The following is a 13703-nucleotide window of genomic DNA, read 5'->3' as shown; positions in this document are numbered from 1 at the left end:
AGCCAATCAGTTTGCTAATTGTTCTGTGAGATTTGTTTGCAAAGTTTAAGGTGTTAAAGCAGGAGCTGGCATTCTGTCAGAGCCTCAGCAACAAGACCGCCTCCCAGCAACGAGACTGCCTGTCAGCCTTGCAAGGTACCCAATTTTCCAATTACTCTATAACAAAACTGTTGTGGACAACAAGACTGTCTCCTAGGTTTGTTCTTGTAAGATTTGTTTGAAAGTTTGAGGTGGTAACTGTGAGCTGTGAACATCCGGGTTTGCTTGCTGCTGGCATTCGACCAGCGTCTCAGCAACAACACTGCCTCCCAGCTTTGCAAGGTAATTACTTTCCCAATTACTGTACACCAAAATGGACTAACTGTCGTGGTCAACAAATCTGCCTCCCAACTTTCAAGGTAATCACTTCCCAATTACAATAACAAACTGTTATGGAACTTTACTTAACAAAGCCTTAAGACCGGGTAGTGACACTATCAATGTCTATTTAAAGAAAGAGATTTTTTTTGTTTTTTTTTTTGTTCTTGTAGTCATCTTGTCTATCAATGTATCAGAGGGTTAAAATAACAAATTGCTTGAAATGCCAATAATTAATATTGTTTTTATGCTGACATTCTACCAGATGCCGAGAAAAAATAAAAGATCCCAGGCACAAAAGAAGCGCTGGAAACCACTTGACTTGGTCGATCCTGCTGTCCCAATGCTCACTGGCCACAACCAAGATGAGGCAGTCAGTCGTTTTCCATCTGACCAGGTAATGAGGATATGGTAGTGATCACAGACAGTCGAACAGTTTTCGAAACACATTTGAGACAATTAAGAACACTTACCCATACAGTTTAGGATTTTTTGTTAATATGTCACACACGTGGCATAACAGTGCATGGTATGCAGAACATTTAAATGAAATGAATGTGTCAGGTCACTTAATGTCTTCTATACCCTTTTTCCTGGGTTAGCAGATGGCACCAGCCAGGTTATCTTTGGAAACACAGGATAGACCCACCTCCTTATGTTCCCCAGGTCCCAAGGTAAATATCAAAAAATATTCCTTTATTAAGAAATTACAAGGTATGCCCACTGTAGAATTATAGGGATTATTTTACATAACCATCATCTTTATCATTGTATTAATTATCATTTCATCCAAGCATTTATTGAAGTTGCTGGCATTATGTTATAATTTGTATTACAGGGGTTATCATAATCACATATTAACATGTTTATTACAGGTGCAGTTACAACCACTTAAATCGTTGAGTTAAAACTATAATCTTAAATGCTTATATGTTGAGTATATTGCTACAGTAAAATAGTAGCTGAGCAAAGGCCTGAATGTATTCAGCTTCTTGTTGCATTTGAGTTTGCCTAGCAACAGGTGACGCAAAGAGGAGGACAAGTCCATGGGGACCTCAAAGGCCTGAGACCATATCTGGAAGAGGATGCCAGAAAGGGGAACTTCTGTGCCTGCATTTATCTCTTAGAATTGATCATTATCTGTAGAAGAGGCAAATAATGTTCTTAAGATGCAAATTATGTGCTTGTAAACGCATGAGGGGGCGTCATAATACCCTGATGTTATAAAAGCAATCTGAAGTGTATTTTTGGTTGGGGATTTACAACTGATGTTTTACAGTTTACATCTCCCCACGCTGCGTGTATTCATTAAAAATCAATTGTTTGATTGACCTCTTTTGGACCATCATTGTTTTACTCTCGTCCTCAATTTCGGACCCTTAACACCACCCATAGGGCTGCTCGATTATGGCAAAAATAATAATCACAATTATTTTCACTGAAATCTAGATCTCCATTATTTGACAATATTTATTTAACAATAACAATGTATTGAATAATGGCTTTAAAGATTGTCATAAATAGTGTGCAAATACTGATAACAGTGTAAATGTTTACAATATAAAAAATAAATGAAAATGTAAACATGTATGTTTAGTGAACTTTACAGTGTTGCTCCGTGGTGCAGGTACGACATTGTAGCAAACTTTACACACTATGTCTACTTGATCCACGTCTGACTTCGCGAACCCATAATGTTTCCACACCACTGAAAGTTTTTTTTTTGTTTTTTTTTTTTTTTAAATCTCTATTCAACCAACGGCAGTCACTCTCCTCTCCAAATAACTTCTGCTTAGCTTTCCGAGCTTCCCTCTGTTAGCTCCTCTTAATTGTTGTGACGCGTGTTCGAAACGCAGAGAGGTGCGCTCGATTTGCCACATGGAGCAGCGCGAGAAAAAAGCACCAGGGAGGTGCTAATAATCGACTCATTCTCTCGACTCCTTTTCAATGATCGTTGAAAGCCCAGATCGTAATTTTGTTTAAAAGTAGATTCATTGAGCAGCCCTACCACCCATGTGTATAACCAGTGTGTATATATCTGATCTTTGGTGTCTATAACCACAGTTAATATGTAGTCTTTCACTTAAAGCATGTTTGCTAACTCAATTTTGTCTAATTTCTATCCAAAACAAAGGAAAATATGACAAAGGGTGTTTTTTGTTGTTTTTTGTTTGTTTTGTTTTTTTCATAGCTCTGAACAGGTAATTCTGATGTGGTAGTGAGCACATACAATATATTTCTTATAACACTTACCCATACAGTTGACCATTTCTATCTTGTAATGTTACCCAACTGGCATAACAGTTCATGCCATGCATTGCATTGTAAAGTGAAATTAAAGTGTCAGGTCACTTAATGTCTTAACATTATATTCTTTTTTTGCCTGGGTTAGCAGACAGCACCAGCCAGCTTGTCCTTGGAAACGCAGAATAGACCCACCTCCTTATGTCCTCCAGGCAGCAAGGTAAATTTAAAACTGTATTCCTCCATTAAGGATTTATAGTGGACAGTTACATTACCATTAATGTTAAAGACATATGGTTACATGTTTGCCTTATGTAAACAGTAAGAATTTTGTTGTCTCGCTTCTGTTAGTTTTGTTTAAAGTTTTTAAAGTTACACTCACTTTCAAATTTCTTAGTAGTTATGCAAACAGCTGGAATTTTTTTTATCGCTTTGTAAGTTTAGTAACCGCTACTGTTTCATGTTTTCTTTAAAGTATCCAGTGTTACACTCTATTTCAAATCTGTTAGTAGGTTTTCTAATTTTGATTAACTGTATTATCAGATTTCAGACACTCGTCCACCAGCAAAACGAGTCTGGGCAACCGATGATTTCCACACGGCATCAAATTCTCCACCTAAAAAGGTAACCCTAACCCTATGTATAATCACCGGGGTTGATATTTAGTCTTCCATCTTAAGTGTGCTTGCCAACTCGTACTAAATATACTAAAATGTTAGACTAAACCTGTACATTTGTCAATTTCTTTCATCAGACTCCTAAAATGCAGACATCTCAACAGCTGTCTGTCTGTTTAGCTATTTCTATATCTATTGTTCTGAAAAAACATTTATACCATTTTATATTTAAAGCTTCAGATAAATTGACATCCACAGTGAAAAGCAGTGCAAATAAATACAAACATTTTGTGACACTGATCTTTTCTCAGATGAATGTCAGTGTATTCTGTTTCAATCACATTTAACCTGTAACTGAATTTTGTGTCATTTCTTTACAAAACGTAACACAACTATGAACGTGTTTTTATGGCACATGTACAGAACCATCTGGTTTAATCTGAAATCAGTGATTGAATTACATCTAATTTAAGAGCATCTGAAATCCTCTTACGAATAATACGTAAACAGGATTTCCTTTCATATATTTGTATTTAGGCTGCAATTTAGTTGATGTTTGAAGGCCCGCATCAACCTAAAATAATGTGTTATACTGAAAGAAATTAACTGCTTTAAAAATATGAGGAGCAGAAGGTACAGGTATGACCTTTGTAAAAGGTCATTAAAAAAAACAGCTCTAAAGCAAATTACAGATATCTAAAATATTTGTCATTTTTACTTCCCACCTCTGCTCTCTCTCACTGTTCCTGTCACTGTCTTTCTGCCTTATCTGATGCTGTGTATCTTTAGATTATGCTGTAATATGATTGAGGAGTGATATAATTTGGCTTGAACATTGTTTCATTATTTGACCATAGTTAAAAAAAAAAAATGTTTTACTTTACAAGAAAATCTAAATTTATGCAACTATTGCCACTTAAAAATGTCTTACATCATTGTACCAAGAGTTACATATGTTTTTACTCAACCGTGAAATGCATATCATTAAATACTAAACAATAACATGTGTCACCTTTACCATTCCTTGATCAGCCTTTCCACAACACAAATGAACAACTACTGACAGAGGAGCTACAGAGAAACGCAGTTCAGCACTTCTGGTGTGTCAGTGCAACTCATTGTCAAAGTGATGAAAGGTACACAGAATTCTCTCGAAATCATCAGTGCACATGTAATGCCCTCACATTCCTGGCCTACCTTAATGAGGAACACCAGTTCAACACAGCCCGACTTGATAAGGTGCTTGAACAGGGAGATGCACTCTACTGTTGGATTAAAACAAATCTTCAGCAGGAGAGGCGTTATACACAAGATCATTTGACCATGGAGGACCTACCCAAAGAAGTTCATGCTGACATAAATGTCTACAGTGTGAAAATGGACAACATAAGGTACGGATACCTGAAAGCAGAGGACAAAACTTATCAAAGAAAAGGATGGTGGTTGCCTCTTGCTAGTCGCCTTGTATGTCTGTCAACAGATGTCAACTATGCTTTGCTCATGGTTTCGCCTCAGTGCATTGCAGTTTTCCGTGACAAATCTGGGAGGTATGGATTATTTGATTCACATTCAAGAAGTGCAGCAGGTTTACCCCAGCCAAATGGAACAGCAGTCATGCTCACTTTCACTCATGTGAATGACCTGATCACCCACCTGCATAACCTTTTCCAAAATCAAGGCAGGTATGCAAGATATGAGTTTGTGCCTGTTTCTTTCAAAAGAGTCAGCACTCACAACGAACAGCCTGCACAGTCAACTCAAGCAACACCAGGAGCAACAGCTACATCACCACAAAATGAACCACAAATCACAAATCCCACTGTGCAAGTGCCTCAACCAGAATCAGCCCAAACCTACATGACAATGTTAGAAAGTGCTTTAAACCCACAACAAGACAAAATGGCTTCAAATCAAATTTGTGAACATCAACTTGAAACATCTGTTGATCCAACAAGCAACATCCAAACAGAACAACAAGAAAATCTTGAACTCAATAATGAAAGAGATAAAGTCATAGATAAACCCCCCCAAAAAGCAAGAAATGTATGCAGATTAAATAAACGACGGCGTGGGAAAGCTATTCGTCAAGCTCAAAGTCACAAGCAGCATCTAAAAGCTAAAGAAAATCTTCATCTGAAGACTTGGCAAAGAAGATAAACAAAAAAGACACGAAAAGCAACGATATGCCTGCTTTCCTGAATTTCGAATGAAAAAATTACAGGCTGTGAAAACTCAATATGCTCAAAACTGTCATCGCCATAAACAAAAACTGTTATCAGCCAAAGGTTATTATGCAAATCCTCATATTCAAGAGAAGATAAAAGCCCACAAAGTGAAGAGATACCAAAATGATCCTCATTTTCAACAAGAAAAGAGAGACTACATTATCAGAAGATATACCACAGATGCCAGCTTTCGAACCAGACAGAAACAATATGTGTTCCGAAGATACAACACGGATGCTGACTTTCAAAGCAGACAGAAGAAATATTTGGTCCAAAGGTACAACACGGATGCTGACTTTCAAAGCAGACAGAAGAAATATCTGGTCCAAAGGTACAACACGGATGCTGACTTTCAAAGCAGACAGAAGCAATATCTGGTCCAAAGGTACAACACGGATGCTGACTTTCAAAGCAGACAGAAGCAGTATCTGGTCCAAAGGTACAACACGGATGCTGACTTTCAAAACAGACAGAAGCAATATCTGGTCCAAAGGTACAACACGGATGCTGACTTTCAAAGCAGACAGAAGCAATATCTGGTCCAAAGGTACAACACGGATGCTGACTTTCAAAGCAGACAGAAAAAATACATAAGAACAAAATATGCATCGGATCCAAACTACAGGCACAAACAAAAAAATCCATTCATGCCAGGTATCATAATGACTCACAATTCAGACTGCACCATATACAGCGCTGTGCAGAGTACCAGAGACACAAAATGGCTACCACTGCATCTTTCGCCATTTATAAAAAGTTGTGTGCGCAGAGAATAAAGAAGAAATACAGACGACTAGTAACACAATTCCAGCAGGGTCCACAGTCTGAAGCACAGCCCCAGCTTGTAGTGAATAGTGTGATGCAAGCAGCCACATTAGCTTTCCGTGAAACAATTAAGTTAGGACCCACCCATGTCTGTACAGTGTGCCACAGAACTCTGTTTCCTAATCAAGTTAAACACTGCAAAAGATCAAAGTATGTTAAAAATAGTCACATTGTTGACACTTGCTTGACAGGAAAATTTGTCCATGTTTGTGACGGGGAATGCTCAGCTAATTGTACTTTCCCAAAACAAAGAATGGAGGAGTGGATTTGCTACAACTGTGACAGCCACCTACAACGAGGAAAGATCCCTTCCATCGCAGTGGCAAACAATTTAGCACTAGCACCCATTCCAATTGAACTGAGTCAATTAAATGTACTAGAACGACAACTGATTGCTAAAATTCTCCCGTTTGCTAAAATCATTGCATTACCAAAAGGACAGCAAAAAGCCGTACATGGGGCTGTTGTTTGTGTACCGTCGGATGTGGAAACCACAGTAAACTGTCTTCCCAGACCTAGCAATGAAGCCCAGCTCCTGCAGGTACAACTGAAAAGACACATCAGATTCAAAGGATACCAACACTTCTACACTGTGAACATGAAGAATGTGTTAGCAGGATTATCAAAGCTAAAAGAGATGCATTCACAATACAAAGATGTATCTATTGATGATGACGCTACTTTTGCTGATCCCACAAATAATCAGATAATCGAGACGGAACATGACACTGCTGATGCAGATATTCAAGATGCACTGCCCAGAAACTTCGACAACCAAATTGTACCAGAAAGAAAAGCCACTGAGGATACAACAGCTGGAATACTTGAGCCATGTCATGATGTAAACGAACTATTGGAGCCTGAACAGTCAAATGGAGAGCCCTTACAAGATACGGAGAAAGAAAAGGAAGAACTTCGGCCTGGTCTTGTTCTAGACACCTGTATGCAACCACCAGATATAGCACAGGACATTTTATCATATGGTGAAGGAATATTTAGCATTGCACCCGCCCAAGGAAATAGACCTGTTGGCTTCTTCTCTGTTCCTAAACTTGAAGCCATGGCCTTTCCTGTGCAGTTCCCAACTGGACAGAACACATTAGATGAAGCCAGACAAGTCAAACTGTCCCCAAGCATGTATTTTAATACACGGCTGTTCTCTGCAGATACACGCTTTGCAACTGACCAAAGCTACCTATTCTTTGCACAGTTTGTAACAGAAACACACATGGCTACAAACAGCATGTCCATCCAATTGCGCAAAGGTAAGGCAATCACCAAGGATGGACGTAGAATTTGTAACAGAATGCTTCAAAATAAAGACGAAGTGGAGAGACTGATAAATAACAAAGATGCAACACGCTTCATGAAACCTCTGAGAGGTACTCCAGCCTATTGGGAGAAGGCACTGAAAGATCTGCATGCTATGGTCAGACAGTTAGGAAAGCCGACTTTTTTCCTGACATTTTCAGCTGCTGAAATGAGATGGCCTGAGGTTGTTGAGGTCATAAAAACTCAACAAGGTGAACAAGTGGATTTTTCACAACTTGACTGGAACACAAAGTGTGAAATTCTCCGAAGCAACCCTGTGACTGTGATGCGATTGTTTGAAAAAAGAGTCGATGCACTAATGACAACACTGATCCTGTCCCCAGCACAGCCTATCGGTGAAGTAGAAGATTACTTTTATCGAGTGGAGTTTCAGGCCAGAGGTAGCCCTCATATCCATTTACTGGTTTGGGTCAAAGATGCACCTAAATTTGGAAGCGACCTTGAAGACCACGTGTACAAATTTATTGACAAGTACATAACATGTAAGATGCCTGACCAAAATGCCGATCCTGAACTCACAAAATTGTGTCTGAGGTTCAAGTCCACAGCAGAAATCACTCCAGATCTTGTAAAAAAGGTAATGTGTCATGTAGGTTTGGGTTCCCCAAACTACCCGTAGACCACACAATGATCACTTTCCCAAGCCCAGATGATGACGACGATCACAATGATAAGCAGCATAGCTCAAGTAAGGAGAAAGACACAAATGAAAAACAAAAGCAAAAAAACAGACGAATGGCTCTCGCAAAAAAACAGAAAGAGGCCAAAGAAAAACTCCAGCCATTGAGAGATTTGCTCTGTGACCCAAATTCCTCGTTTGAAGACTTGTCTGAGCTGCTTCACAAATGCAAATTAACTTATGAACAATACTTGGATTGTGCCTTCAATTTAAGCAATGGCCATGTCATCCTCTTAAAGCGTGAACCTAATGACTGCTGGGTGAATGCATACAATGCAGATCTGCTGAGGGCCTGGAATGCCAACATGGACATCCAATATGTCATTGATGACTACAGCTGTCTGATGTACATAATGTCTTATGTCTCTAAACCCGAATTTGAGATGACACAATTTCTTAATGGAGTCATCCAGGAGGTAAAAACGTCCAATGTCAATGAAAGAGATGAAATGAAACAGATAATGCAGGCATATGCTAAACACAGAGAAGTCAGTGCCCAGGAATCCGTGGCAAGGACGTGCAGCCTGCCACTAAAAAAGTGTTCACGCAGTGTGGTGTTCATACAGACTGATGATGATGCCCTGAAAATGAGTCTCCCGATGAGCAGGTTGCAAAGCATGGCACCACATGATGAAAATGTGTGGATGTCTGGATTGCCAGAAATATATGCAAACAGGCCCAGAACACCTGAGTTTGAAAGAATGTGTTTGGCTGAATTTGCTTCAGAGTACAGGATTCTCTACAGCCGTCAAACAGAGTCAAAAATGCCATCCCTCTTTTGAATAACATGGGTTATATTCAAAAGAGAACAAGAGGGAAACCTGCAATAATCAGATATCCTCGCTTCTCAGAAAAGAAACAACCAGAAAAGTTTTATAGCAGACTACTAAAACTTTATTTTCCACATCGATCAAATGATGACCTTAAAAACACAGAACACCCCACATCCGAACAGTTCTACAAAAGTGGACGAAAACATGGTTTTGCAGTACGGCTAATTGTTACCTTTAACAAAAAGCGTTATGAAAGCCATGGCAAAACAATGGAAAGGGCATTGGAACAGATTGAACAACAAGGCCCACTTATCAATGCATGGAACACCTTTGCACCTGAGGTTGAAGTAGATCGTTTAGAGTGTGTGGCCCAACGACAATCCAGACATGACACTGACGAAAATGAAATGGACATTGTTCCAGACTACCAAGTCAGTGGTAGCAGCAGTGGAGCCATGCCAGCAATCATAGCACCAAAGCTGAGCCCAGACTTTGTCAGAAAAATGTACCAAAGTCTGAATGAAACCCAAGCATCCATATTCTACACAGTGCGTGAGTGGTGTTTCAAACTTGTGTGGGGTCACTGTCCTGAGCAGTTCTTTTATTTTGTCTCTGGAGGAGCTGGCTGTGGAAAATCACATGTTATCAAGTGCATATATGAGGAGGCAACAAAGATTTTGCACCAACTCCCCAGATTCCGTGACCAAGCAGACATGTCCTACCCTGCAGTACTGCTGACTGCATTTACTGGCACTGCAGCTTTTAACATATCTGGGAAAACACTGCACTCTCTGCTAAAGCTGCCAAAATCTTTAAAACCGCCGTATCAGGGACTGGGCAATGCACTGGATGAAGTGAGAGCTTCACTTTCAAATGCAGAGATTCTGGTCATTGATGAGATATCTATGGTTTCTAAAGACCTTTTTGCCTACATCCACTGGAGACTTCAGCAGATCAAAGGAAACAAGAAGCCTTTTGGTGGGATGTCTATCCTTGCAGTAGGAGACTTTTACCAGCTGCCACCCCTTGGAAAAGCCAAACCACTCTGTGTGTACGAGGACAATGTCTTTGATCTCTGGAAAGACTATTTCCACATGGTCAACCTGACAGAAATCATGCGACAGAAAGATGATCATTCTTTTGCTGAAGTTCTGAACAGGATAAGAGTGAAGCAAAAAACAGATTCTCTTGAAGCCAATGATAAAGCCTTGCTCACACAGGCTATCCATGACATAAAAGACTGTCCATCTAATGTATTACACATTTATGCTACAAACAAAGAGGTCGACAAACACAATTCAGCAACTGTAACTGCTCTTCATTCTGATATCATAAATATTCAGGCCGAAGACTACAGAAAAGACCCACGGACGGGTGAGATGGTCCTCCTGGCAGATATGATGAAAGGCAACAAAAGAGATTTACCTGATAACATACAAGCTGCACCTGGAGTGCGTGTTATGATTATTAGAAATTTGGATGTTGAAGATGGGCTTGTTAATGGGACATTTGGAACAATCACGAACATTGTGACAACCACACAGGATGGACCAAAAACTGTGAATCTCATTGGACTTACGCTGGACAATCAAAATTCTGGGCAAAAATTTCGCAGAAAAATACAAGGATCCTCAGACAACCTCGTATATATTGAGAAATGTGAAGAATCTACAAGTAAAAAAGGAGTTCTTCGCAGGCAATTTCCAATGAAGTTGGCCTTTGCATGTACAGCTCACAAAGTACAAGGCATGACAATGGAGTCAGCAGTAGTATGTTTGAAGCGTGTTTTTGAGCCTGGAATGGCCTATGTCGCACTCAGCCGCACAACCTCACTTAAAGGACTGTACATCACAGACTTTGATGAAAGGAAAATCTATGCTGATCCTGCCATCACAGATGCACTCAAAAATATGAGACATGCATCATTTGAGAATGCAAGACCACTGTTGCAATTCTTAAAATCAGTTGTTCCCACAGTCCCCACATTGACAATTATCCATCACAATGCACAAGGTCTCCCAACTCACATGGAGGACATGAGATGCCACCATGAACTCAGCCTTGCTGATGTTTTATGCATAACAGAAACTCACTTGTCTGGATCATCAGTTTCTCCCCGCTTCCAGCTGGAACAGTACAACATGGCCACACGCAACAGACACGTCTCTTACACAAACCATACAGACATGGCAAAGGTAAATGGCGGTGGAGTTGCAATGTACTACAAAACAGTTCTTATAGCAGAGTCTCGAAAATACCTGCAAAATGTGACTGACCTTGAATTTGTTGTTATCAAGGTTGAATCGCCAGTCACAGCTTTGATAGCAACTGTATACAGGCCACCAAATTACAGCCACGTGAGGTTTTTACCACAAATGCAATGTCTTTTGGACTCATTGGAAATGATGAATTGCCAACCAATTATTGTTTGTGGAGATTTCAATGAGGACCTTATGAGCAGAGGAAAAAAACCCATCCAAGAACTGTTTCAGTCAAGAGGATATGCACAACTTATTACTGCTGCAACTACCGAAAACACACATTGATTGATCACCTTTACATATCACAGCCATACGCCTGCCTCCAATCAGGTGTTCTGAATACATATCACAGTTATCACAACCCCATTTATTGTGTAATTCACTAACACAAAATGACTGCAAGGTTGTGAGGGATATGGACTTGGCAAGTGATCTTAGTGTCTTTGCAACTGAGCACACTCTACCACCAACAAGGACAGCTCACCAGTGGGAGCTGATACATAAGACTGCTCTCATCCATTGAAGAGCTGACCAGAAACGTGAACAGAGAGACTGCAACTGCACCTGATGGGATCCCTGCCATAACAGGTAATTGTATATTTGTTTCTTACTTTACATTGTAACATTTATTGATATTCTTTGAACAAACTATAATCTCATCCATTCATTAAGTCATCCATTCATTCATAACTCCTCAGATGTGTTCTGTCCAGTGAAGGCAGTGGAGAAGCCCTACACTGATCTTAAAACTGTGCCACGCTAGTAGAGACCGGCTACAAGGATGGGCAGGTATAGTGAAATTAAAATGCACCTTTTGTACAACAGGTTTATATACAGTCAAGTGATCAAAAGACACCAGTATTAAACCCATTTAAACCAACTACATGCTTGGATTGGAACTGTATACAGGCCACCAAATTACAGCCACGTGTGGTTTTTACCTTGCATAGCAACTTACCTCATCCAAAGACACCAGTATTAAGCCAATTTCTTTTTTACTACCTTTTTAATATAGTTTTGGGTCATTTAGTTCTAAAGTTAGATTTGTTTTCCCAATTATTTTTTAGAACTTCATTACTTGCCAGTTTGCTAACTGAAGAGCTGCGCTTTGATGTCTCTTGTTTTATTGTTTTAAATTGTTTTCCTTTTATCTGTTTCTAGCTGTTTTCGCAAAGTCAGCCAACCACTTGCTTCCAAATGACCCTTATCCAGAAGTATCCGTGAGTGCCTCATCAACAGAAACTAAAGTGGAGACCTACCTCTCAGAGAAAAACGCACACATAAGAAAAGCCGACCCACTTCAGTACTGGGAAGAACATCCTAATCGGTTTCCCTCTATGGCTGCTGTTGCAATCCCAGTGTGCCCCCTGTAGCTCTGTGGACAGTTTTGGATTTGTTTACATCTCACCCAACCGCTCACGGCAGATGGCTGCACCTCTCTAAGCCTGGTTCTGCCGGAGGTTTCTTCCTGTTAAAAGGGAGTTTTTCTGAACACACTCTACCACCAACAAGGACAGCTCACCAGTGGGAACTGATAGATAAGACTGCTGATGTGCTCTCATCCATTGAAGAGCTGACCAGAAACGTGAACAGAAAGACTGCACCTGATGGGATCCCTGCCATAACAGGTCATTTGTATTTTTTTGTTTCTTACTTTATATTCTAACATTTATTGATATTCTTTGAAACAAACTATAATCTCATCCATTCATTAAGTCATCCATCCATTCATAACTCCTCAGATGTGTTCTGTCCAGTGAAGGCAGTGGAGAAGCCCTACACTGATCTTGAAACTGTGCCACGCTAGTAGAGACCGGCTACAAGGATGGGCAGGTATAGTGAAATTAAAATGCACCTTTTGTTCAACAGGTTTATATATACAGTCAAGTGATCAAAAGACACCAGTATTAAACCCATTTAAACCAACTACATGCTTGGATTGGAACTGTATACAGGCCACCAAATTACAGCCACGTGTGGTTTTTACCTCGCATAGCGACTTACCTCATCAGAAAACACCAGTATTAAGCCAATTTCTTTTTTTTACTTCATTTTTAATTTAGTTTTGGGTCATTTAGTTCTAAAGTTAGATTTGTTTTCCCAATTATTTTTTTAGAACTTCAGTACTTGCCAGTTTGCTAACTGAAGAGCTGCGCTTTGTGATGTCTCTTGTTTTATTGTTTTAAATTGTGTTTTCCTTTTATTATGTGTGCCTATGCCAAGAGGCACACATATTACTATTCGTCGGATTTATTATTCTTATTATTATTATTCTCCATCTTCCGCCTAAATTTCGGCACGTATCACGCCCCGCAGTTTTGAGACAAGCTTCATATATGTTACCTCATTTTGTGCGGCCGGATCTGGAATGGTGTGCTATGACTTTTGGT

General features: G+C 39.8%; 2 protein-coding genes across 4 annotated transcripts; both read left to right on the top strand.

Moving 5' to 3' along the window:
* Positions 1-946: 946 nt before the first annotated feature.
* LOC109197823 (uncharacterized) lies at positions 947-5586 on the top strand. 2 transcript variants are annotated; one of them, XM_019353600.2, is made up of 4 exons: positions 947-1031; positions 2750-2821; positions 3145-3225; positions 4251-5586. In XM_019353600.2, the coding sequence occupies exons 1-4, from the start codon at positions 963-965 to the stop codon at positions 5373-5375; spliced, it is 1347 nt and encodes a 448-aa protein (XP_019209145.1). In that variant the 5' UTR covers positions 947-962; the 3' UTR covers positions 5376-5586. The 2 variants fall into 2 exon arrangements, with proteins under 2 accessions (XP_019209145.1, XP_019209146.1); XM_019353601.1 differs by having other exon boundaries at positions 948-1031; positions 2753-2821.
* A 3359-nt stretch (positions 5587-8945) lies between these two features.
* Positions 8946-13083, top strand: LOC109197824 (ATP-dependent DNA helicase PIF1). 2 transcript variants are annotated; one of them, XM_019353603.2, is made up of 4 exons: positions 8946-11901; positions 12027-12102; positions 12475-12941; positions 13056-13083. In XM_019353603.2, the coding sequence occupies exon 1, from the start codon at positions 9067-9069 to the stop codon at positions 11596-11598; it is 2532 nt and encodes an 843-aa protein (XP_019209148.1). In that variant the 5' UTR covers positions 8946-9066; the 3' UTR covers positions 11599-11901; positions 12027-12102; positions 12475-12941; positions 13056-13083. The 2 variants fall into 2 exon arrangements, with proteins under 2 accessions (XP_019209148.1, XP_019209147.1); XM_019353602.2 differs by having other exon boundaries at positions 12012-12102.
* Positions 13084-13703: the final 620 nt, after the last annotated feature.

The sequence above is a fragment of the Oreochromis niloticus genome, unplaced genomic scaffold (genome assembly GCF_001858045.2).
Source record: "Oreochromis niloticus isolate F11D_XX unplaced genomic scaffold, O_niloticus_UMD_NMBU tig00007667_pilon, whole genome shotgun sequence".
NCBI lineage: Eukaryota > Metazoa > Chordata > Actinopteri > Cichliformes > Cichlidae > Oreochromis > Oreochromis niloticus.
The sequence above is the reverse complement of the archived record's forward strand: the minus strand, read 5'-3'. Positions and strand labels throughout refer to the sequence as shown.